The 26367-nt window shown below is 46.0% G+C and overlaps 1 protein-coding gene across 1 annotated transcript; it reads right to left on the bottom strand.

The window, feature by feature from the left end:
* Window positions 1–1173: 1173 nt before the first annotated feature.
* Window positions 1174–25605, bottom strand: LOC130284721 (tubulin alpha chain-like). The gene is made up of 4 exons (XM_056535394.1): window positions 25210–25605; window positions 7473–7695; window positions 2291–2439; window positions 1174–2209 (listed from the first exon to the last, which is right to left on the bottom strand). The coding sequence occupies exons 1-4, from the start codon at window positions 25210–25212 to the stop codon at window positions 1238–1240; spliced, it is 1347 nt and encodes a 448-aa protein (XP_056391369.1). The 5' UTR covers window positions 25213–25605; the 3' UTR covers window positions 1174–1237.
* Between the last annotated feature and the right edge of the window lie 762 nt (window positions 25606–26367).

The raw sequence follows: 26367 nt of genomic DNA, 5'->3' as shown, positions 1-26367 counted from the left end.
AGATGGGAATATAAAAAAAGAGTTATGGCTCTTAGAAGACAAGGAAGGAAAAACGAAAATGCAGAAAAAGGATATTTGCTGTTAATCTCAAGACTTTACATTAGTGGTCTACAAACTGTGGCCCTCCAGCTGTTGCAAAACTACAACTCCCAGCATGCTGGCTGTCCGGCCATGCTGAGAGTTTTAGTTTTGCAACATCTATAAAAGGTCCACAGTTAAGAAAACCAGGGCTTTAGGTTATGAAGATACAATGGGGTCACGTGGAACTTGTATGAGGCCAACAACTGTAAATGTTCCTGAAGGTTCTCAGCACTCCGGATACCCGGCAACATTGAGGTCACGGATCTTTTATTAGACTAGATAAAGATCTCTATAGTCGGCCTCGCCCTCACATAAAAGCTGATAACGGGAAACAATAGACTATATTCATCTACACAGTAGAAATACTTCATGTATTTTAGGACAATCGACTGTTGTGTCTCTTCTATATTGTGGTCAACATCGGTGTGTCCCAGTAAAGTAATTCTTAAAAAAAAATTTTTGGGGACTTTGGCCAAAATGTCATAAAAAAAAGTTTAGATATATTATAGATTAATTAAAAAATATCCTATTTCTTTTTAATTTTCCACTTTGAAAAAATGACCACTAGAGGTCTCCCTACCAGTCCTGGCCACAAGCCCTTTTTATAGATTTCTGAGATTTGGAGTCCTAAATCTCAGACTGCAGCCGGGACACAGACAAGCTCAGCACTGCTCCCTACCTGTCAGTTCATAGCACAGCAGGACATACTCCTGACTCTGCCTTACTGCATGCCCTCATTTATTTTACTATCTGGGCTCTGATCTTTCTCCACTGTCAACAGAGAGGAGCAGATTCAGAGCTGCCAGCTGAGCTTGTCTGTGTCCTGGCTGCAGTCTGTGATTTTAGGACTCCAGCATGAGTCTGAAATCTATAAAAAAAAAAAAAGGGCTTGCGGCCAGGACTGGTAGGGAGACCCCTAGTGGTCATTTTTTTAAAGTGGAAAATTAAATAGAAAGAAGTATATTTTTTTAATAAAATGCAATTTGAAAGTTATTCTGCATACATGTATCTATACTATATCAAAAGCTTTTTTGATGAAATGTACCCTTAAAAAAAAAAAAAAAAAAAAAAGGTAAAATACCCATGACAATCTAAAGTTTCAACTTATGTTTATTGGATGATTAAACTTATAGACAAGGACACTTTTTTTAGTTTTTTATTCCTCTCCTTCTTCTTCATCTTCGTAAGAGTCTAACCCAACCTCTTCATAATCCTTCTCCAGGGCGGCCATGTCCTCCCGGGCCTCAGAGAACTCTCCTTCCTCCATACCCTCACCCACATACCAGTGCACAAAGGCACGCTTGGCATACATCAGGTCAAACTTGTGGTCCAGGCGAGCCCAGGCCTCGGCAATGGCGGTGGTGTTACTCAACATGCACACAGCGCGCTGCACCTTGGCCAGATCTCCACCAGGAACCGCAGTCGGTGGTTGGTAATTTATACCAACTTTGAACCCTGTTGGGCACCAGTCCACAAACTGGATGGAGCGCTTGGTCTTGATGGCAGCGATGGCGGCATTGACATCCTTGGGGACAACATCACCACGGTACAGCAGGCAGCAAGCCATGTATTTGCCGTGTCTGGGGTCACATTTCACCATCTGGTTGGCCGGCTCGAAGCAAGCGTTGGTGATCTCCGACACGGAGATCTGCTCATGGTAAGCTCTTTCTGCAGAGATGACGGGGGCATAGGTGGCCAGGGGGAAGTGGATACGGGGGTAGGGCACCAGATTGGTCTGGAACTCTGTCAAGTCAACATTCAGAGCACCATCAAACCTGAGAGAGGCTGTGATGGAGGACACGATCTGACTAATAAGTCTGTTCAGATTAGTGTAGCTCGGGCGCTCAATGTCCAGGTTCCTGCGGCAGATGTCGTAGATGGCTTCATTGTCCACCATGAAGGCGCAGTCTGAGTGCTCCAGTGTGGTGTGGGTGGTGAGAATGGAGTTATATGGTTCAACCACAGCCGTGGAGATCTGGGGGGCAGGGTAGATGGCGAACTCAAGCTTAGACTTCTTGCCATAGTCAACAGAGAGACGTTCCATCAAGAGGGAGGTGAAGCCTGATCCAGTGCCACCACCAAAACTGTGGAAAACCAAAAATCCCTGCAGACCTGTGCACTGATCGGCCTGTGAGAGTATAAAGCATACAGTTAACCACGGGCACAGTCATGGGCACCAAAAATTACCATCAATAGAACAAATACTCACCAGCTTTCGGATTCTGTCCAGGACAGAATCAATGATCTCCTTGCCTATGGTGTAGTGGCCTCGGGCGTAGTTGTTGGCTGCATCTTCCTTGCCACTTATAAGCTGCTCTGGGTGGAAAAGCTGGCGGTACTTACCAGTCCTGATCTCATCTGGAGGGAAGAGAAAACATTAGGGCACAAGGAAGTTGTCGGTACCTTTGCAACGCAATATGAATTCATAGCGGCAGTATATCAGATATCACAGGAAGTGAGCTAAGCCTTAAAGGGGTAATCCAAGAACAGAAAAACAGAGCTAAAAACAGCTCCACGTCTGTCTCCAGGTTGGGTGTGGTATTACAAGTTGGCCCCATTGACTTCACTGGAACTGAACCGCAGAACCACATCCAACCTGGAAAGAGACAGGGAGCGGTTTAAAAAAAAATGTATAACTTTTTTTTTTTAAACCACTCCCCGTCTGTTTCCAGGTTGGATGTGGTTCTGCGGTTCAGTTCCAGTGAAGTTAATGGGGCCAAGTTGTAATACCACACCCATAGATTTCAGACTCATGCTTGAGTCCTAAATCTCAGACTGCAGCCGGGACACAGACAAGCTCAGCTGGCAGCTCTGAATCTTCTCTCTGTTTACAGAGAAGAAAGATCAGAGCTCAGCTAATAAAATGAATGAGGGCATGCAGTAAGGCAGAGTCAGGAGTATGCCCTGCTTTGCAATGAGCACAGTGCTGGTTCCTGCCTGTCTGATTAACAGGCAGGGAGCAGTGCTGAGCTTGTGTGTGTCCCGGCTGCAGTCTGAGATTTAGGACTCCAGCAAGAGTCTGAAATCTATAAAGAGCTTGTGGCCAGGACTGGTAGCTAGACCTCTAGTGGTCATTTTTTCAAAGTGGAAAATTAAATAGAATGAAGCATATTTTTTTTAACAACATGCAATTGGAAAGTTATTCTGCATACATTAATCTATAATATATCAAAAGTTTTTTTTTTGATGAAAGGTACCCTTTAACCTCTTAAGGACGCAGGGCGTATGGATACGCCCTGCATCCCGAGTCCTTAAGGACGCAGGGCGTATCCATACGCCCGTGGGAATTCCGGCCCCCACCGCTAGCCGGTTGGGGACCGGAGCCGGATGCCTGCTGAAATCGTTCAGCAGGCATCCCGGCATATCGCCCAGGGGGGTCATTATGCCCCCCCATGTCGGCGATCGCCGCAGATCGCTGGACAATTCAGTCCAGCGATCTGCGGCGATTCCGGGTCAATCGGGTCTCCAGTGACCCGGAATTACTGGCTGTTCGGGGCCGTCTCCGACGGCCCCGAACAGCCAGAGCCTGCAGGGGTGAGGTGGCACTGGTGCCACCTCACGATCGCCCTGATTCGTCGGCCGGATTACCGGCCGACCAATCAGGGCGCCTGCTGCGGGCGTCACTCCCGCACCCGCTCCGCCCCTCTTCCGGAGGGCGTGAGCGGGTGCGGGAAGACGACCCCGGGTGCTGGGGACCCCGATCCCCGGCGTCCATGTTGGGATCGGGGCCCCAGGAGCGACGGCGGCGGCGAGGGACAGTCCAGCGATGAAGCAACAGCAGGAGGTGAGTTACAGCCTCCTGCTGTTGCTTAGCAACAGCTCCCAGCATGCAAAAAGGGCATGCTGGGAGCTGTAGTTATGCAACAGCAGGAGGCAGACCACCACAACTCCCAGCATTCCCTTATGGGCATGCTGGGACTTATGGTTTTGCAACAGCTGGAGGCACATTTTTTCTATGGAAAAGTGTACCTTCAGCTGTTGTATAACTACAACTCCCAGCTTGCACAAACAGCTAAAGTGCATGCTGGGAGTTGTAGTGGTGCATCTGCTGGTTGCATAACTACAACTCCCAGCATGCCCGTTGGCTGTCGGTGACTGCTGAGAGTTGTAGTTTTGCAACAGCTGAAGGCACACTGGTTGTGAAACTTAGAGTTTTTTTTTTTAACCTAACTCAGTGTTTCACGACCGGTGTGCCTCCAGCTGTTGCAAACTACAACTCCCAGCAGTCACCTTACACCATGCACCGTACATGCTGGGAGTTGTAGTTTTGCAACAGCTGGAGGCACACTGGTTTTGAAACACTGAGTAAGGTCACAAACTCTGTGATACATAACCAGTGTGCCTACAGCTGTTGCAAAACTAAAACTCTCAGCATGTACAGTCTGTCAGCGCATGCTGGGAGTTGTAGTTATGCAACAGCTGGATGTCCCCCCCAATGTGAATGTACAGGGTACACTCACATGGGCGGAGGCTTACAGTAGGTATCGGGCTGCAAGTTTGAGCTGCAGCAAATTTTCTGCAACAGCTCAAACTGCCAGCGAGAAACTACTGTGAACCCCCGCCCGTGCGACTGTACCCTAAAAACACTACACTACACTAACACAAAATAAAATAAAAAGTAAAAAACACTACATATACACATACCCCTACACAGCCCCCCTCCCCTCCCCAATAAAAATGAAAAACGTCTGGTACGCCATGGTTTCCAAAACGGAGCCTCCAGCTGTTGCAAAACAACAACTCCCAGTATTGTCGGACAGCCGTTGACTGTCCAGGCATGCTGGGAGTTTTGCAACAGCTGGAGGCACCCTGTTTGGGAATCACTGGCGTAGAATACCCCTATGTCCACCCCTATGCAATCCCTAATTTAGGCCTCAAATGCGCATGGCGCTCTCACTTTGGAGCCCTGTCGTATTTCAAGGCAACAGTTAAGGGTCACATATGGGGTATCGCCGTACTCGGGAGAAATTGGGCTTCAAATTTTGGGGGGTATTTTCTGCTTTTACCCTTTTTAAAAATGTAAAGTTTTTGGGAAAAGAAGCATTTTAGGTAAAATTTTTTAAATTTTTTTTACATATGCAATAGTCGTGAAACGCCTGTGGGGTATTAAGGTTCACTTAACCCCTTGTTACATTCCCCGAGGGCTCTAGTTTCCAAAATGGTATGCCATGTGGGTATTTTTTGCGGTCCTGGCACCATAGGGGCATCCTAAATGCGGCATGCCCCCAGAGCAAAATTTGCTTTCAAAAAGCCAAATGTGACTCCTTCTCTTCTGAGACCTGTAGTGCGCCAACAGAGCACTTTTCACCCCCATATGGGGTGTTTTCTGAATCGGGAGAAATTGGCCTTCAAATTTTGGGGGGTATTTTCTGCTTTAACCCTTTGTATAAATGTAAATTTTTTGGGAAACCAAGCATTTTAGGTAAATTTTTGTATTTTTTTTTACATATGCAAAAGTCGTGAAACACCTGTAGGGTATTAAGGTTCACTTTACCCCTTGTTACGTTCCCCGAGGGGTCTAGTTTACAAAATGGTATGCCATGTGTTTTTTTTTTGCTGTCCTGGCACCATAGGGGCTTACTAAATGCGGCATGCCCCCAGAGCAAAATTTCCTTCAAAAAAGCCAAATGTGACTCCTTCTCTTCTGAGACCTGTAGTGCGCCAGCAGAGCACTTTTCACCCCCATATGGGGTGTTTTCTGAATCGGGAGAAATTGGGCTTCAAATTTTGGGGTGTATTTTCTGCTATTAACCTTTTTAAAAATGTAAAACTTTAGGGAAACCAAGCATTTTAGGTAAAAAAAATTTTTTTTTTTTTTACATATGCAAAAGTCGTGAATCACCTGTGGGGTATTAAGGTTCACATTACCCCTTGTTACGTTCCCTGAGGGGTCTAGTTTCCAAAATGGTATGCCATGTGGGGTTTTTTGCAGTTCTGGCACCATAGGGGCTTCCTAAAGGTGACATGCCCCCCAAAAACCATTTGACGCTCCTTCCCTTCTGAGCCCTCTACTGCGCCCGCTGAACAATTAACATGGACATATGAGGTATGTGCTTACTCGAGAGAAATTGGGTTTCAAATACAAGTAAAAATTTTCTCCTTTTTACCCCTTGCAAAAATTCAAAAATTGGGTCTACAAGAACAAGCGAGTGTAAAAAATGAAGATTGTGTATTTTCTCCTTCACTTTGCTGCTATTCCTGTGAAACCCGTAAAGGGTTAAAACGCTTACTGAATGTCATTTTGAATACTTTTGGGGGTGCAGTTTTTATAATGGGGTCATTTATGGGGTATTTCTAATATGAAGACCCTTCAAATCCACTTCAAACCTGAACTGGTCCCTGAAAAAAAGCGAGTTTCAAAATTTTGTGAAAAATTGGAAAATTGCTGCGGAACTTTGAAGCCCTCTGATGTCTTCCAAAAGTAAAAACTCATCAATTTTATGATGCAAATATAAAGTAGACATATTGTATATGTGAATAAAAATTTTTTTTTAGTTTGAATATCCATTTTCCTTACAAGCAGAGAGCTTCAAAGTTAGAAAAATGCTAAATTTTCAAATTTTTCATCAAATTTTGGGATTTTTCACCAAGAAAGGATGCAAGTTACCAAAAATTTTTACCACTACGTTAAAGTACAATATGTCACGAAAAAACAATCTCGGAATCAGAATGATAACTAAAAGCATCCCAGAGTTATTAATGTTTAAAGTGACAGTGGTCAGATTTGCAAAAAATGGCCGAGTCCTTAAGGTGAAAAAGGGCTCAGTCCTTAAGGGGTTAAGTTATAAAGTCCCACCGGCAAGTATTTCCCTGGGAGAGGACTTCACTTGCCAGCTCCGTTCGCTGCGGCTGTGGTCCCGCCCCCTTGCCTTAATTGGCGGCTTGAGTCACCGCTCTACTCAGTCTGCTTAGGGAGCAGAGCAGTGGCACGAGCCATCATTCAAGCCTTCGGGGCGAGGCCACAGCGAACGGAGCTGGTAAGTGAAAGTCCCCTCCCAGGGGAATACTTGCCGGGCGGGGCTTTATAAATTAATATCTTCATCACTGGGGGGGCACAAACGTCCCCCGGGTATGGCGAGGATAATTATTTTAGCATCTATAACGCATTGCCAAGCGTTCTATATGCTAAAATCTGCTGATTGGTTCCCTTTAATATACGATAGCGATGTACTGATTGGAGTCCAAATGGTGGACACAATGAGTAAAGGTTTAGAAGAGTGGTCTCAAACTGTGGCTCTCCAGATGTTTCAAAACTTCCACTCCCAGCATGCCCGGACAGCCGTTGGCTGTCCGGGCATGCTGGGAGTTGAAGTTTTGCAACATCTGAAGGGCCACCGTTTGAGACCATCGGTTTAGAAGAAGTTTTCTCACACCCCTCCCGCGCTACTCACCGATCACCGTGGGTTCCAGGTCGACAAACACAGCGCGGGGAACGTGTTTACCAGTCCCGGTGTCACTGAAGAAGGTAGTGAAGGAATCATCTGAGCTACCAATGGCCTTGGAATCGGGCATCTGTCCATCTGGTTGTATTCCATGCTCCAGGCAGTACAACTCCCAGCAGGCATTGCCCATCTGGACTCCAGCTTGGCCAACGTGGACTGAAATGCATTCCCTCTAAAAAAAAGGAAGGAAAAATGTCGTAAAGAAATAGACTTTACATTTCCTGGGTTTGTACCATACATAACCATAGGCCTCTACAATAAGGCTTATTTACTTGTTTAATGACATTGCTATTAATGGAGAGAAAGTGTTCACAGTGGGAGATGGGGCCTACCCCTCCCCACAACCACCATAGAATCTGCATGGTCTCTCTCTCTATGGGAAGTCCCACGCGCTTCAGACAAGGTAGGGTGCACTGCATTCACACCACATTTCTGCAATACGGCAGCCGGATTCGGCGGGAGTATTTAAAAACCGGCCCCTGTCGTAGCCACGCCGCATCCCATTTACTTCAATGAGCCGAATAGAGAGATGGTGACTCCAGTCGGCTAATTTTTGAACCGTATCAGTTTAATTGCTAAACAGATTTGTAAATTACTTTTATTTAAAAAAATAAATAAATCTTAATCCTTCCAGTATTTAGCTGCTGAAGTTGAGTTGTTTTTTTTTCCCTTCTGTCTGACCACATGTCAGCCGACACCTGTCTGTGTCAGGAACTTTCCAGATTACATGCATCCCCATAGCAAACCTATCCTGCTCTGGACAGTTCCCGACATGGACAGAGGTGTCAGCAGAGAGCACTGTGGTCATACTGGATGGAAATTCAAAAATAAGTAATTTACTAATCAGTTTAACTTTCTGGCACAAGTTGATAAAAAAACAAACAAAAAAAAAGAGTCATGTTTTTAACTGGAATACCCCTTTAACGACATGACGTAAATGTACGTCATGGTGCAATGGTACATTTACATCGTGTACATGACGTGAGCACTGAACCGCTTCTTGCATCATGCACGGCAGGTCCCGGCTGCTAAAAGAGGGATTTTAAACGTACTAATTTGGTTAAAAAGTTTGAGATTTTTATTTATTTATTCATTCATTCATTCATTTATTTTTTTTAAGCAGTACAATTATAGAAATGTATGTAATCCTGGGTATCATTTCAATCGTATTGACTAGAGATGAGCGAATTTACAGTAAATTCGATTCGTCACGAACTTCTCGGCTCGGCAGTTGATGACTTTATCCTGCATAAATTAGTTCAGCTTTCAGGTGCTCCGGTGGGCTGGAAAAGGTGGATACAGTCCTTGGAAAGAGTCTCCTAGGACTGTATCCACCTTTTCCAGCCCACCGGAGCACCGGAAAGCTGAACTAATTTATGCAGGATAAGGCATCAACTGCCGAGCCGAGAAGTTTGTGAGGAATCGAATTTACTGTAAATTCGCTCATCTCTAGTATTGACCCACAGAATAAAGAAAACATGTCATCTTTACAGTATATAGTGTACAGCGTCAAAACGAAACCTTAAAAAAATAGTTTTTTTTGTTTTAAAAAAACAAGCCCTCATACTAGTTCGTGGAAGGAAATACAAAAGAGTTAGGATTTTTAGAAGGCCAGGAGGAAAAAACGGAAATGAAAAAATAAAATTGTCTGTACTCCAGAAAGTCACAGTTTTCAAAATTAGGTGTCTGGGCTTTGGTCGCTCACCCACATGGGTAAGGTTCTGTCTTTATGCTGATGCTATTGCGTATCATCCGTGTATTTGCATCTACTCCGTACCCTTTCTGTATATGTAATGCACTGGCATTTTATGGTTACCGTATTTTTCGCCCTATAGGACGCACCGGCGTATAAGATGCACCCAATTTATAGGTGCAAAATCTAAAAAAATATAAAGATTTTGAACCCAATAGTGGTCTTCAACCTGCGGACCTCCAGATGTTGCAAAACTACAACTCCCAGCATGCCCGGACAGCATGCTGGGAGTTGTAGTTTGGCAACATCTGGAGGTCCGCAGATTGAAGACCACTGCATAAGAGGTAATACTCACGTGTACCCGCCACTCCGGACCCGTCACCGCTGCCCTGGATGTCGCTCCATCGCTGTCGCCGTGTCCCCGTCGCTCCGCAACGTCTCTGCTGCCGGCCGGGTATCCTCGCTCTCCGTCTCCGCCATCACGTCGTTACGCACGTACGTGACCACGAGGAGGGAGAGCGCCGGTCATACAGGGGATCCCTGAACGGAGAAGACACCGAGGAGGCAGGTAAGGTCCCTCCCGGTGTCCTGTAAGCACTAACCCGGCTATTCAGTCGGGCTGTTCGGGACCGCCGCGGTGAAATCGCGGCGGTCCCGAACAGCCCGACTGAACAGCTGGGTTAGTGTCACTTTCCCTTCAGACGCGGCGGTCAGCTTTGATCGGCGCGTCTGAAGGGTTAATACAGGGCATCACCGCGATCGGTGATGTCCTGTATTAGCCGCGGGTCCTGGCCATTGATGGCCGCAGGGACCGCCGCGATAGGGGTGTATTCCCCGTATAAGACGTATGTATGTATGTATATATGTATATATGTATATATATGTATATATATGTATATATATGTATATATATGTATATATATGTATATATATATATATATATATATATATATATATATATATATATATATATATATATATGATTTTACCATGGGCGGGATTAACTATTGTTACCTACATGGGTAGATGGTTCTGACTAGAGATGAGCGAACTTACAGTAAATTCGATTCGTCACAAACTTCTCGGCTCGGCAGTTGATGACTTTTCCTGCATAAATTAGTTCAGCTTTCAGGTGCTCCAGTGGGCTGGAAAAGGTGGATACATTCCTAGGAGACTCTTTCCTAGGACTGTATCCACCTTTTCCAGCCCACCAGAGCACCGGAAAGCTGAACTAATTTATGCAGGAAAAGTCAGCAACCGCCGAGCCGAGAAGTTTGTGACGAATCGAATTTACTGTAAGTTCTCTCATCTCTCGTTCTGACGTAGGACATATTCTATGTATAACATTGTTGGTAATATTACTTTTTGATCACTGTGAGGAATCATGTATACATTTTAGAGCGATGTAGTAAAGGCTTTACAATAGAATTCTTCTTACATTTGGATGATGAACTAGTTTGCACTTTATAATTCTTTGAGAAACCTTCTTGCCCCTTCTGTTGTACTGGATACTCATTAGTTGCTAACTCTCCATTGCTGCATATTACACATTTTTTTTTTATGAAATACGTGTTTAATAAAGATATACTTAATACTTTTATAAATGGGTGTTTGAACTTCTTTTTTCTTTAGTTTTTAAATGTTTTCATTGAGTTCCCCTGTTGATTGCAGGATTGTGTTTATGCGCTCTCTGATAGGTGTCACTTGTGCATCAGACTAGAACTGTGGTATCTTAAGTTTTTAAAATTACTTCTATTAAAAAAATCTTAATCCTTCCAATAATTATCAGCTGCTGAAGTTGAGTTCTTTTCTGTCTTAGTGCTCTCTGCTGACACCTCTGCTTGTCTCGGGAACTGCACAGAGTAGAAGAGGATTTGCTATGGGGATTTGCTGCTTCTCTGGACAGTTCCAGAGACAGGTGTCATTAGAGAGCACTTAGAAAAAAACAACTCAACTTCAGCAGCTCATAAGTACTGAAAGGATTAAGATATTTTAATAGAAAGTAATTTACAAATCTGTATGTATATATATATATATATATATATATATATATATATATATTTTAAATAAAAAGTTTTTCCTGGATAACCCCCTTTTTTTCAATCTGGCAACAAAACCGGCTACGGTGCAAATACGAGCAGACCGGAGTGAATGAACCACTTTAAAATCTTGAAGATGATACAACTGGTTAAGACACTGAACCTTCCACTTGAAAGACAATTAACTGGAGTAAAGGTTTATCTTCTGGGCTTATGGTATGTCCGTGCACCCTGCCTCCAGCTGTTGCAAAACTACAACTCCCAGCATGCCCGGACAGCCAAAGGCAGAGAATTCCACTGCTAAAAAATAATCCGCATAGAGAATGAATCTTCATTATTTTTTTTTTGCTGGAAATACGTGCACACTACATTGCCATCAATAGTGAGGACCAGGGCCGCGCAGTCACCAGATGGAATCTCCAAGCTGAATTACTAATCGCAATTTCACCAGCAGAGATTCCTCAGTGTGAACATACACTTATTATGAGGCCATCTAGCTCAGGGGTCCCTAAAACTGTTGACAAACTGCAACTCCAAATATGCCTGGACAGCCATTGACTGGAGTATAATACAGGATATAACTAAGGATCAGTACAGGATAAGTAATGTAATGTATGTACACAGTGACCCCACCAGCAGAATAGTGAGTACAGCTGTGGAGTATAATACAGGATATAACTCAGGATCAGGACAGGATAAGTAATGTAATGTATGTACACAGTGACCTCACCAGCAGAATAGTGAGTACAGCTCTGGAGTATAATACAGGATATAACTCAGGATCAGTAATTATATGTATTTGTACAAAGTGACTTCACATTTTATGAAGTTTATATCTGTATTTAGCTGTAAAATTCTGCTTCAAGACTAAAGACATAATATATTCCATTGTATATGAAGTGCTGAGAGATCAGCAGATGTAAGATTCCAAAGACCAACATATGTGTGTGACAGGAATGTGCACATGTCCGGGATATATATATATATATATTATACGTTGTTATCCGTACAGCCTGGTGAAGTTCCATTATTGACATAACTACACCTCCACCTCAAACCTGCCAAACATGTACTAACAAGACAGCACGCCCTCTCCTTAGGGCAACAGTGATAATTGCACCCGCCATTCTGGGGCTCGCCCTAAAGATCTGAAAAAGCACAATATACAGTCAGACTACGAAACAAAGTGCGTGGGCGATGTTCCTAAACCAAGCTCCGTGCAGGACCAATTCCTTCACAAACAATAAGTCGGGTTTCAAATATTTTCCATTTTGAAAATTCTATAGGTAAAACCCCGAAGGGTGAAACCAAACATGCGACTGAAATTCGTTAGTCAATTGCCGCATGAGTTTGTCGGCAAACTTGCGGTGTGGTGAGGTGCCGCCACATTTCGGCCAATTGCTTGTGGGGTTTTACCTATAGAATTTTCTACGTACTACATCATCTCCATGAGCGGAGATTCTATCTGGCGGCCGCCGACAAAAATACTTCAGTGGTAGGACCGCGCGGCACCGCCCAGTCACGGAGGGACTGCAGAACGAGCTCCCAGCTGTGGCCGCTCATAGCAGCGGATTAAATCAGCTACCGGGCCGCAGACGGGAGTTTGCTCAGCAGTTTCTCCGTGACTGCTGTCTGCGCATCCACAGTGTGAAACACGCTGCCAATGCGCCCTAATATTTTATTATTTGAAGAGCAGCTGCCCATAGCAACCTATCAGAATGCTTCTTTCATATTCAACAAGGTCTGGAAAATGAAAGCTGGAATCTGGTTGCTATAGGCAACTGCTCCATATTTTATTTTAGTTTTCTTATTATTACTTTCATTTCATTTTGGCGCCATCGACCTATAACCAGGTAGCGCCGCCTGTCATTGCACCTGAGGGAACTGGTCGCAGCAAACACTTGGACTTGGGACTTTTAATAGCCCTGCAGTGAGCGGCAGATTAGTGGCTATAATCTCGCCATGTGGAATGCGGGGCCGCGCTCTTATGTAAATAAGATAATGTCAGGACCTGAGGTACAATCCGGCCATAAGACGAGTCCTGTGAGCGGCTCAAAAGCAACGAATTACACATAACGTCATTTAGGACAAGGCCTCACATACACTGCCATAGGGCCTACGTGCACCACGGTCTAATGTGAGGCGCCGTATTATTCCTCAGAACAAAAAGGTGTCCAACCTGCGGCCCTCCAGGTATTGCAAAACTACAATGCTCGGCATGCTGGGAGTTGTAGTCTTGTAATAGCTGGAGGGCCTCAGATTGGACACCACAGGCTCAGAAGTAGGGATGATGTCCTGATAAAAAATAAATAAATAAAATATAAATAATGTTAAGACCGAGTACCAATACTACTTCTTACCAATTACAGATACTTTTTTCAGTGGCATGTGACAGGGTTATTTTTTTCCTTAAAGGGGTACTCCGCTGCTCAGCGTTTGGAACAAACTGTTTCGAACGCTGGAGTTGGGAGCTTGTGACTTCACAGCCCCGCCCCATTATGTCACGCCACGCCCCCTAAATGCAAGTCTATGGGAGGGGGTGTGGCGGCCGTCACGCCTCCTCCCATAGACTTGCATTGAGGGGGTGGGGCATGACATCATGAAGGGGCGGGGCTATGTAGTCACAAGCTCCCGGCTCCAGCGTTCGAACAGTTTGTTCCAAACGCTGAGCAGCGGAGTACCCCTTTAAGGATACGTTCACACAGGTGGATCCATAGTGTATTTTACGCTGCAGACTGCTGCATTGTGCCTTTAGATGTGCCTACTCGGAGCCACAATACGCCGCTACGAGCAGACACAGTGAAGTGTGAGTCGCAGCACGCATGCGCAGTATACTCGCACATCGCGGCCACTCTCGGCCTAGCTCATGGAGCAGGGGTGCGGCCGCGATACGTGCGAGTACACCGCGCATGCACGGCGACTCGCACATCACTTCAGTGTGTCTGCTCGTATTGGCATATTGCCGTTCCGAGCAGACACATCTAAAGGCAGCACGTAGCGTAAAATCCACTGTGGATCCGCACGTGTGAAAAATTCCACTGTAAAATACACAGCAGAAATTCCAAGGGTGGCTTCAGAATCCCTCTTTTTATAGAGTATTTGGTAGCGGGTTTCGGCACTGGTTAGCCAGCTGGATTTCTGATGCCAATAATACGTATAAGAGACAGGTCACTACTTGAAATGGGTGACGACAGAAAGATAAGCAACACATTGAGAACTATGGCACATATACCCATTACAAATAACGGGATGTAGGCTAGAAGTAGTATCGTTTAGCCAATGAGGAGGAAACTAAACAAGGGCCCCTCTGCATACACTAATCTCTTTAGTGACCTACAGTTAGTGCTGTGTGGCTGAACACGTCAGAGGTTCTTCAGTATACACCCTGCACATATATACATAGGGTATGATGTCACAAAACAGTAATGTACAATTAACCTGCCCCACAGTAAGTAGGCCCGCAACAGTAAAGAGCATTTGTACTGTCTCTTGTTTGCAACTGAATTACACTAGTATCTATCTCCCTAACACTAGGTCCACACTGCGTTAGTCGTATTTGTCAGGATCCTGCCAAATACAGGGTCTCTATGTATACTGTTAAAGGGGTATTCCAGCTTTATACATCTTATCCCCTATTCAAAGGATAAGATGTATGATTGCAGGGGTCCCGCCGCTGGGGAACCCCGTGATCTCGGTGCAGCCCCCGGCATTCCGTGCTGGGCGCTGCATCCGAAACGGAGGAGTGATGTCATGGCCACGCCCCTCCATTCATGTCTATGGGAGGGGGTGTGACGGCCGTCACACCCCCTCCCATAGACATGAATGGAGGGGGTGTGGCCAGGACATCACATCCCCGTCTAGGACGCAGCACCCGTCACAGAATGCATGGGGCTGCACAGAGATGTCGGGGGTCTCCAGCGATCATACATCTTATCCTCTATCCTTTGGATAGGAGATAAGATGTATAAAGCCGGAATATCCCTTTAAAGGGAGCAGTGGACCCGATTGATTTCAACGGTCGAATGGAGTCACCTAGTTGGGCAGTTCAGGGTGTATGTGCAATTTTAAACGGACTTAAAAAGTGCAGTCTGTTGCGCTATTCAGCCTGCTGACAGGGGGACCAGCGGGTTAGCTGCATCACCCGATCACATGACATCCCCGAGACACTACTACACCCAGCTAGCCTGCACTACAGCACCTATCACTCCCTTGAGCACCACACCAACACAGTGTTTGCCAACTTAACCCCTTAACGACGCAGGACGTATATTTACGTCCTGCGCCGGCTCCCGCGATATGAAGCGGGATCGCGCCGCGATCCCGCATCATATCGCGTCGGTCCCGGCGCAAATCAACGGCCGGGACCCGCGGCTAATACCACACATCGCCGATCGCGGCGATGTGCGGTATTAACCCTTTAGAAGCGGCGGTCAAAGCTGACCGCCGCTTCTAAAGTGAAAGTGAAAGTGACCCGGCTGCTCAGTCGGGCTGTTCGGGACCGCCGCGGTGAAATCGCGGCGTCCCGAACAGCTGATCGGACACCGGGAGGGCTCTTACCTGCCTCCTCGGTGTCCGATCGACGAATGACTGCTCCGTGCCTGAGATCCAGGCAGGAGCAGTCAAGCGCCGATAATGCTGATCACAGGCGTGTTAATACACGCCAGTGATCAGCATTAGAGATCAGTGTGTGCAGTGTTATAGGTCCCTATGGGACCTATAACACTGCAAAAAAAATGTAAAAAAAAAGTGTTAAAGGTCATTTAACCCCTTCCCTAATAAAAGTTTGAATCACCCCCCTTTTCCCATAAAAAAAATAAAACAGTGTAAAAAAAATAAAAAATAAACATATGTGGTATCGCCGCGTGCGTAAATGTCCGAACTATAAAAATATATCATTAATTAAGCCGTACGGTCAATGGCGTACGCGCAAAAAAATTCCAAAGTCCAAAAAAGCGTATTTTGGTCACTTTTTATATCATTAAAAAATGAATAAAAAGTGATCAAAAAGTCCGATCAAAACAAAAATCATACCGATAAAAACTTCAGATCACGGCGCAAAAAATGAGTCCTCATACCACCCCATACGTGGAAAAATAAAAAAGTTATAGGGGTCAGAAGATGACATCTTTAAACATATAAATTTTCCTGCATGTAGTTATGATTTTTTCCAGAAGTGCGACAAAATCAAACCTATATAAGTAGGGTATCATTTTAACCGTATGGACCTACAGAATAATGATAAGGTGTAATTTTTACTGAAATATGCACTGCGTAGAAACGAAAGCCCCCAAAAGTTACAAAATGGCGTTTTTTTTTTCGATTTTGTCGCACAATGATTTTTTTTTCCGTTTCGCCGTGCATTTTTGGGTAAAATGACTAATGTCACTGCAAAGTAGAATTGGCGACGCAAAAAATAAGCCATAATATGGATTTTTAGGTGGAAAATTGAAAGGGTTATGATTTTTAAAAGGTAAGGAGGAAAAAACGAAAGTGCAAAAACGGAAAAACCCTGAGTCCTTAAGGGGTTAAAGGGGTACTCCGGTGGAAAATTTTTTTTTTATATCAACTGGTGCCAGAGCATTATGCTGTATGCTCCACAGGAAGTTGTGTAGTTCTTTCCAGTCTGACCACAGTGCTCTCTGCGGACACCTCTGTCCGTGTCAGGAACTGTCCAGAGTAGGAGAGGTTTGCTATGGGGATTTGCTCCTGGACAGAGGTGTCCGCAGAGAGCACTGTGGTCAGACAGGAAAGAACTACACAACTTCCTGTCGAGCATACAGCAGCTGGTAAGTACTGGAAGGATTAAGATTTTTTACATAGAAGTAATTTACAAATCTGTTTAACTTTTTGGCACCAGTTGATTTCAAATAAAAATAAATAAATAAATAAAAAGTTTTCCACCGGAGTACCCCTTTAAGCAGCGGCCACATTACTCACATGTGTCATGGCCTCTTGTTCTCACTTACTGCAATTGGAAACTGACGAAATAAGTAAGAATAGTAATCTAGAGCCGGGGGGTATGTGACACTGAAATGGGGGGGGGGGGGGGGGGGGGGTGATCCTGCGCTCTATAAATAAGCAGTGACTGCACCGACACCGCAGCAGGAGTTGGCGTACTAAGAGGAACCGGCATTTTACAAGGCGACTATCAAACAGGATATGGATCGTGACTGTGGTGGAGTCTGCCAGGTGCGATAAGTCAAACAGGTATTTGGCACCCCAAGTAATCTGAAACTACAACCCTCACCATGCTGGGAGTTGTAGGTTAGCAACAGCTGGAGGTCCGCAGTTTGGAGACCACTGCAGTAAAATCTCCATCTGTTGGTGTGGGTTGTCCTGGCCACTGGTCTAGGGTATGGCTGTGGCTAGAGCATGCTGGGAGTTGTAGTTTTACACCATGTGGAGGTCCATAGCTTGGAGGTCACTGGTCTAGGGCAGTGTTTCCCAACTGGGGCGCCTCCAGCTGTTGCAAAACTACAACCAGTTGGGAAACAGTGGTCCAGGGTATGACAGTTGGACCTCCTCACACCCCCCCCCCCCCCAAATAATCAGATCGCCATGGCTGGTTATTAAAAGGGGTTCTCCAGGAAAATAAAAAATTAACTGGCTCCAGAAGGTTGAACAGATTTGTAAATTACTTCTAGGGCTGGGCGGTATATACCGGGTAATACCGAAATTTTTGGCCTGCACGATATGAATTTTTCCCATACCGCAATACCGGTTTGGCCCCTCCCCCTTGGGAATGAATAATCAGCCCAGTGCAGTGCTGTCCCCACATCGTGATCCACCAGCGCTGTTCTGCTCCTCCCACCAAATCATGTGACCCGCCAGCGCTGTTCTGCTCCTCCCAATTAATGATCAGCCCAGCGGGGTACTTCTCACATATGTCACCTGCAAACACTGCCCTCCTCCTCTTTGTTGGGGGCCGCCGGCGCTGGAACTCACTGTACGCCAGTGGTCTCCAACCTGCGGACCTCCAGGTGTTGCAAAACTACAACTCCCAGCATGCCCGACAGCCGTTGGCTGGAGAGCTCTGGACGGCTTCTCACATGACAGTGGGCTCAGCCTATCACTGGCCGGGGCGGGACATCACTCCGCCTGGTGATAGGCTGACGGCTGTCCGACGTTCCCGTCCCCAGCGTGCGGCTGACGTAGGTAAGTTACAGTTTATTTTCTTTATCTTTTGCAGCCCGGGCATAGGGGTACAGCGTACAGCAGTGGTCTCAAACCTGCGGCCCTCCAGCTGTGGCAAAACTACAACTCCCAGCATGACCAGACAGCCGTTGGCTGTCCGGGCATGCTGGGAGTTGTAGTTTTGCAACATCTGGAGGTCCGCAGGTTGGAGACCACTGGCGTACAGTATAGAGTTCCAGCGCCGGTGGCCCCCAACAAAGAGGAGGAGGGCAGATCTTGCGGGTGACATATGTGAGTAGTACCCCGCTGGGCTGATCATTAATTGGGGGGGGGGGGGGGGGTAACATGATTTGGTGGGGGGAGCAGAACAGCGCTGCGGGTAACATGATTTGGGGGGGGGGGGGGGGAGCAGAAGAGCGCTGCGGGTAACATGATTTGGGGGGGGGGGGGAGCAGAAGAGCGCTGGCGGGTAACATGATTTGGGGGGGGGGGGGAGAGCAGAAGAGCGCTCGCGGGTCACATGATTTGGGGGGGGGGGGAGCAGAAGAGCGCTCGCGGGTCACATGATGTGGGTGAAAGAAATACTGTTATATACTGTGGAACCGCCATAAGTTACAAAAATACCGTGACACACATATTTGGTCATACCGCCCAGCTCGAATTACTTCTATTAAAAAAATCTTAATCCTTCCAATAATTATCAGCTGCTGAAATGGAGTTCTTTTCTGTCTGGCGACAGTGCTCTCTACTGCCATCTCTGCTTGTCTCAGGAACTGCACAGGGTAGAAGAGGTTTGCTATGGGGATTTGCTTCTACTCTGGACATGCATGCTGTGAGTTATAGTTTTGCAGCAGCTGGAGGCACACTAGTTGGCAAATACTGTCTTAGGCACTAGTAAATTAGCATTGACTGATCTATATGGTTTCGTAGACTGCACAGACGACTCACGAAGATGGAGTTCCCCTTTAAAGGGGTACTCCCCTGGAAAACATTTTCGTTTTTCTTTTTTTTTTAATCAACTGGTGCCAGAAAGTTAAACAGATTTGTAAATGACTTCTATATAAAAATCTTAATCCTTCCAGTACTTAGCTGCTGTATGCTCCACAGGAAGTTCTTTACTTTTTTAATTTCCTTTCTGTCTTGTCCACAGTGCTCTCTGCTGACACCTCTGTCCATCTCAAGAACTGTCCAGAGCAGGAGAGGTTTTCTATGGGGATTTGCTCCTGCTCTGGACAGTTCCTGACATTAACAGAGGTGTCAGCAGAGAGCACTGTGCTCAGACAGAAAGGAAATTCAAAAAGAAAAGAACTTCCTATGGAGCATACAGCTGCTAATAAGTACTGGAAGGATTAATTTTTTTTTAAGAGAAGTCATTTACAAATCTGTTTAACTTTCTGGCACCAGTTGATAAGAAAAAAAACAAAAAAAAAATCAAATGTTTTCTAGTGGAGTGCCCCTTTAACTAGGTATGAATGAACAAGATAACAAGGTTTCCTCTAAAGGCAGACATTCTGACCTTTCTCAAGTCAACCGACCGAATGTTGTTGCATCAAGGCCGGGCGCCTCCTCCAGGGTTCAGCCTGGCATAACAGATGCCATCACGCTCTGGGTATATCAGAGGGCGCTACGGTTCAGTGCCTCCTATCCCATTTACACTCAGACGAGGTGTACGGACGGGGCATTCACAAATCTAGGCATGCACTACCTTATATCCTGAATGGTAGGTATATATATTTAAACCAATAGTACCGAGTTACACATGCAGAAATCTGCACAGGCATTTTTTTTAAATGAACTGGTGCCAGAAAGTGAAAACAGATTTGTAAACGACTTCTATTATAAAATCTTAATCCTTCCAGTACTAATTTGCAGCTGTATGCTACAGAGGAAATTCTTTTCGAATTTCTTTTTTGTTTTGTCCACAGTGCTCTCTGCTGACACCTCTGTCCGTCTCAGGAACTGTCCAGAGCAGCATAGGTTTGCTATGGGGATTTACAAATGAAATGTCCGGTGTGAACAAGCGCCTTATATAGAAAAGCTTGGGGTAGGTTCACACTACGTTCGTGTTCCTGTTAATCGTATCCGCAGCATCCCGCGTATACTGTTAGGCCATGTTCACACGGCAGAATTTCCGAGCGCAATTCGGAGGAAATATTCCGCTCGGAAATTCCTCTGCAGCAGAGTCCCATTAGTTTCAATGGGATTCTTCTGCACCGTGTACATGGCGCAAATTCCGCTGCAGATATTTCTGCCGTGGAAATCTGCCAAATTTGGGATGCGCAAAAACTAGTAAAACCTCGGAAATGCATTGCGGTCTATGGTGCCGCTGGAACACGTAAATGTGTAAAATGTCCATCCATGTTTTCTGAGCGAAAATTCTGCACGTTCTACGCAGGGTGAACATGGCCTTAATGGAAGCAGCGGACCCCACAATTAGGGGGAGATTTATCAAAACCTGTCCAGAGGAAAAGTTGTCCAGTTGCCCATAGCAACCAATCAGATCGCTTCTTCCATTTTTAACAAGGCCTCTGCAAAATGAAAGTAGCGATCTGATTGGTTGCTATGGGCAACTAGACAACTTTTCCTCTGGACAGGTTTTGATAAATCTCCCTCCCAGCGACGACATTCAAGACATATGGGCTCGTTCAAAAGCGCATTGGCCAACATTTTTAAATCCGCTAAAAAGAGCGGTAAAGTCCCGAACGGAGTCCCTAAGGTGACCATAGAAATTAATGGGGGTCCGCCGCTCCCCTTTACAGTATACGGCGCACTTACGCAGTGTGATGCTGTACTGAGGAAAAGTTCATCAGTTGCCCATAGCAACCAATCAGATCACTTCCTTCATTATTCAAAGGCCTGTTTTTAAAAATGAAAGCAGCCATCTGATTGGTTGCTATGGGCAACGTCACAGGTTTTGATAAATCTGGTAACCCTGTATGTCTTACACGCCTTTGTTTGTAACGGGTACGGAACGTCACCCCTGGCGAGTCTATCAAGGGGCGTCTCCAAGGGCTCAGGAAAGAGCACGCTCATGTGGGTCGCTCATGCAGCTGCTGCAAAACTACAACTCCCATCATGCTCTGGCAGCCGTTGTGCATGATGGGTGATAGTAAATGTAAATGCTCAGTGTTTCCCAACCAGGGTGCCTCCAGCTGTTGCAAAACTACACCTCCCAGCATGCCCGGACAGCCAACGGCTGTCCGGGCATGCTGGGAGTTGTAGTTTTGCAAACAGCTGGAGGTACCCTGGCTGTAAAAACGCTGTTCCAGTTTAAAAATGGCTGATAATGCAGCAAATACAGGGGTCGGGTTTAAAGGGGTACTCCAGCGCTTAGACATCTTATCTAGAGATGAGCGAACTTACAGTAAATTCGATTCGTCACGAACTTCTCGGCTCGGCAGTTGATGACTTTTCCTGCATAAATTAGTTCAGCTTTCCTGTGCTCTGGTGGGCTGGAAAAGGTGGATACAGTCCTAGGAGACTCTTTCCTAGGACTGTATCCACCTTTTCCAGCCCACCGGAGCACCGGAAAGCTGAACTAATTTATGCAGGAAAAGGCATCAACTGCCGAGCCGAGAAGTTTGTGACGAATCGAATTTACTGTAAGTTCGCTCATCTCTAATCTTATCCCCTATACAAAGGATAGGGGATAAGATTCCTGACCGGGGGTGGGGGGGGATGGGACCCCTGTGATCTTGCACGCCGCACCCCGTTAAAATCAGTCCCCAGAGCATGATCGCTCTGGGTCTGATTACTGTCGGATCACGGGGCAGGATCATTGTGATGTTACGGCTCCGCCCCCTCAATGTAAGTCTATGGGAAGGGGCGTGGCAGCCTAACCCCCCGACGATCAGGCATACCCCTTTAATGGAATTTTCAATGCAGACGCAATTCCGTAGCATGGGCCACGCATGAAAATTGCGTAAGAAATCTCTTTTAATCTCTTGTACGTGATTTGCTACAATGTATCAGCTGCATCGTTTAGACTGGATACAATTGTAGCAAACCCTCAGCTGTTTACTGACCCCAAGGATGAGATCTCGACAAGGGCGAAGGAGGAATTTACCAGCTGGCATGCACCTACAAAATGACACGCGCAGGAAGTCTTTATTTTGCGCAATTTACATTGATTGATAGATTGACTTGTGGGGGGTTGGTTTGTATTTTTTGTTGTCTGCGCTGGCCTTGTAATTTTTCTTGGTCAGCAGACGCACTGGTCGTTTAGCTGAATTTCTTCGCTTAATTTCTGCGCAAATGTACTCCGGTGGGAATTTGTCAGAGCTTTTCATCCTTTATTTACCGTATCCAAAGGCTTCCTGTCATTTTATGCTGATTTATGAGACGCAACTTTGGGGAAATTCCACACGTTTGCGCAACAGGTTTCGCATTGAGCAAATCTTTGTGCTAATGATAAATCCTCCTCATCTTAAAGGGGTACTCTGGAGGAAAACTTATTTATTTATTTTTTAAATGAACTGGTGCCAGAAAGTTAAACAGATTCGTAAATTACTTCTATAAAAAAAATCTTTACCCTTTCAGTATCTATTAGCAGCTGCACGCTACAGAGGAAATTATTTTCTTTTTTAATTTATTTTTTGTCTTGTCCACAGTGCTCTCTGCTGACACCTGATGCCCGTATCAGGAACTGACCAGAGCAGGAGAAAAATCCCCATAGCAAACCTATGCTGCTCTGGACAGTTCCTGACATGGACAGAGGTGTCAGCAGAGAGCACTGTGGTCAGACAGAAAGAAAATTCAAAAAGAAAAGAACTTCCTGTGGAGCATAACAGCAGCTGATAAGTACTGGAAGGATTAAGCTTTTTAAATAGAAGTAAATTACAAATCTGTTTTTATTTTCTGGCACCAGTTGATTTAAAAAAAAAAAAAAAAAAAAAAAGAAATATTTTCCACCGGAGTACCCCTTTAAAAAGTTTAAAAAACTGCATTAGTTTGAGAGCCCCTCAGAATGGATCTCGAGTCTAGAGTTCCCCTGTATGCTGCTCATGGCCGCCGAATTCCTCCCGTGCGCCCATGTAGGATCTGTGTCGGGCAGGTGCTGGGAATTCTCCATGTGACAAGCCAAAGATAAACAGGGGCCACAAAGACACCCGCCCGTCCTCCCACTACAATGACCTAGTTAGGAAAGGAGCCTGGGACAGCCCTCCGGCAGCCGGGCCCTAAAAAAAAAAAAAAAAAAAAAAAAGGGGGGGGGGGTGGGGGGAGGGGAGACCCAGTAAGCCCCTGGGTGACAGGTGACTCTACATCGCACCCTGCACTATGTGAACCCGGGGGCCACACACACACTAACCATTCAGGAACCAAAACCCAAACATTTTTAAAAAATTTGCATTATCCATAGGAAGATCCAATGGAAAAAAAATTAAAAAATTCTCAGAAATTTAACATTTTTAAGAAATACTGAATTCTGTTAAATGATGCCGAGCACGCCCACAACTACCGGGAGCGTTTGCAATAATTATGAATGTAAACCTATTGCTCTCTTGAAGGTTGTCTGAGCATGCTGGGAGGTGTAGTTTTGCAACAGCTGGAGACACACTGGCTGGGAAACACCGGGGGCCAAGACCATTACAAGGGTTGAATGGCGCTGAGCACGCCCACAACTACCGGAGCGATTGCAGTGATTGTGTGTTGCAGTTTCCCAACAGCTGGAGGGAACCTGGTTGGGACACACTGGTCTAAACCAATAGTCTCCCACCCACTGCTACACAGAAGGCTGTCAGGGCATGCTGGGAGTTGTAGTTTTGCAATACTGCTTTAGAGCAGTGCTCTCCAAATCGTGGCCCTCCAGCTGTTGCAAAAATACAACTCCCAGCATGCCCTGGCAGCCTGGGTTGTATGCAGCTGTCTATGGCAGTGGTTCCCAACCAGGGTGCCTCCAGATGTTGCCAAACTACAACTCCCAGCATCCCCGGACAGCCGTTGGCGGCACCCTGGTTGGGAAACACTGACCTAAGCAATAGTACTCATTCCACTGCTACACACAAGGCTGCCCGGGCATGCTGGGAGTTGTAGTTTTGTAACACTGCTTTAGATCAGTGCTCTGCAAACTGTGGCCCTCCAGCTGTTGCAAAACTACAACACCAAGCAAGCCCTGGCAGCCTAGGTTGTATGCAGCGGTCTATGGCAGTGTTTCCCAATCATGGTGCCTCCAGCTGTTGCCAAACTACAACTCCCAGCATGCCCGGACAGCCAACGGCTGTCCGGGCATGCTGGGAGTTGTAGCTTGGCAACAGCTGGAGGCACCCTGATTGGGAAACACTGATCTAAAGCAATAGTCTGCAACCCACAAGGCTGTCCGGGTATGCTGGGAGTTGTAGTTTGGCAACAGCTGGAGGCCCCCTGTTTGGGAAACACAGACCTAAAGCAATAATCTCCGTCCGGGCATGCTGGGAGTTGTAGTTTGGCAACAGCTGGAGGCACCCTGGTTGGGAAACATTGATCTAAAGCAATAGTCTGCAACTCACTGCTACACACAAGGCTGTCCGGGCATGCTGGGAGTTGTAGTTTGGAAACAGCTGGAGATCTGCTGAATCATGGATCCGTGTGAACTCGGCTTTATCACATCCGTGCGTTTTACAGCAATCAGAATGATAGACTGCAGCGCCCCCAATCCTCCAGCGGACAGAAGAGGGCTTTACAGCTACAACATATATAGTCACTATTGTATATAGATCATTGGTAAATGACACAGAGGACACAACACGTGGTGCAGGACATGGGGGGAGGGGATGCTGCCCACAAAAAAAAAATGGCAGATCCGGAATAACATTCACAATAAGGATCGATATGGCGCACTTACCATGCTGTCGTAGTAGCGGGGGTCGGGTAAGAGGCTGGCAAAGGGTTAAAAGTCTCACCGGAGCCTGGGTGACGGATCTCTGTGAGAAGTGACGCAGCGACTGCGCAGACAGTAGCCTTATATGGAGAGGCGGAGCCAGGAGCGAGAGCGCCACACCCGAGGGCGGGGTTAACTTCGCGCTCGTGATAACGAACTGCAAAGAGGAGGCGGGGCTATGCAGATGACGGAGCGCCAGGAGCGAGAACTGCAGTATCGCCCAGTGCGTCAGTTTGGAGGAGGGACTAATGCAAATGAGGACTCACCCATTCGTCTGCACTAAATGGATTGACTAATCACGGAAGACAATAACAGGGGCGTGGTCTTGTGTGCGAAATCACAGCGCTTTTCGCCCCCGTGTGATGGGACAAATTAGGACTTGGGGAGGGGCTATGTAAAGACACGCCTACTGCGTTGAATACAGAAGCGGTAAACAACAGTCACAGTTGAGGCACGCCCACTTCCTTATAGTCGCAGAACTTGTAGTTGTGGATGGGCGGGAAGGAGGCCGAGACCATTACAAGGGTTTAATGGCGCCGAGCACGCCCACAACTACTGGACCGGCCGCTTCCGGTTTCCCGGGGGACGACATTTGCTGTGACCTAAAAAAAATTTGTTTTGTCGTTGTGTTTTTTTATTTTATTTATTATTTTTTCATTTTATATACATATATAGCTTTTTCATGCTTTTATATTTCAGGGTGTTGAAAAACTACAACTCCCATCAGTCCCCGCCAAGAAACTGAGGAAGTTACATCAACTGCAATGGGCGTTGTAGGCATATGCTCTTTTACTCATCATTTGTAATGGTCTTGGCCCAGTGTTTCCCAACCAGGGTGCCTTCAGCTGTTGCAAAACTACAACTCTCAGCATGCCCGGACAGCCAACGGCTGTCTGGGCATGCTGGGAGTTGTAGTTTTACAACAGCTGGAGGCACACTTTTTGGCAAACACTACTGTAAGTCAGTGGTCTCCAATCTGCGATTCTCCAGCTGTTGCAAAACTACAACTCCCAGCATGCCCAGAAAGAAACTGTTTATTTATAATGATTTCAATCTAAATGCTTTTTCAAAATTATGGCGGTTTCACCGTATTTAACCCCTTAAGGACCAGTTTTTTTTCCG

Source organism: Hyla sarda, chromosome 8, assembly GCF_029499605.1.
Source record: "Hyla sarda isolate aHylSar1 chromosome 8, aHylSar1.hap1, whole genome shotgun sequence".
NCBI classification, from domain to species: domain Eukaryota; kingdom Metazoa; phylum Chordata; class Amphibia; order Anura; family Hylidae; genus Hyla; species Hyla sarda.
This window is presented reverse-complemented; position numbering and strand designations above follow the sequence as displayed.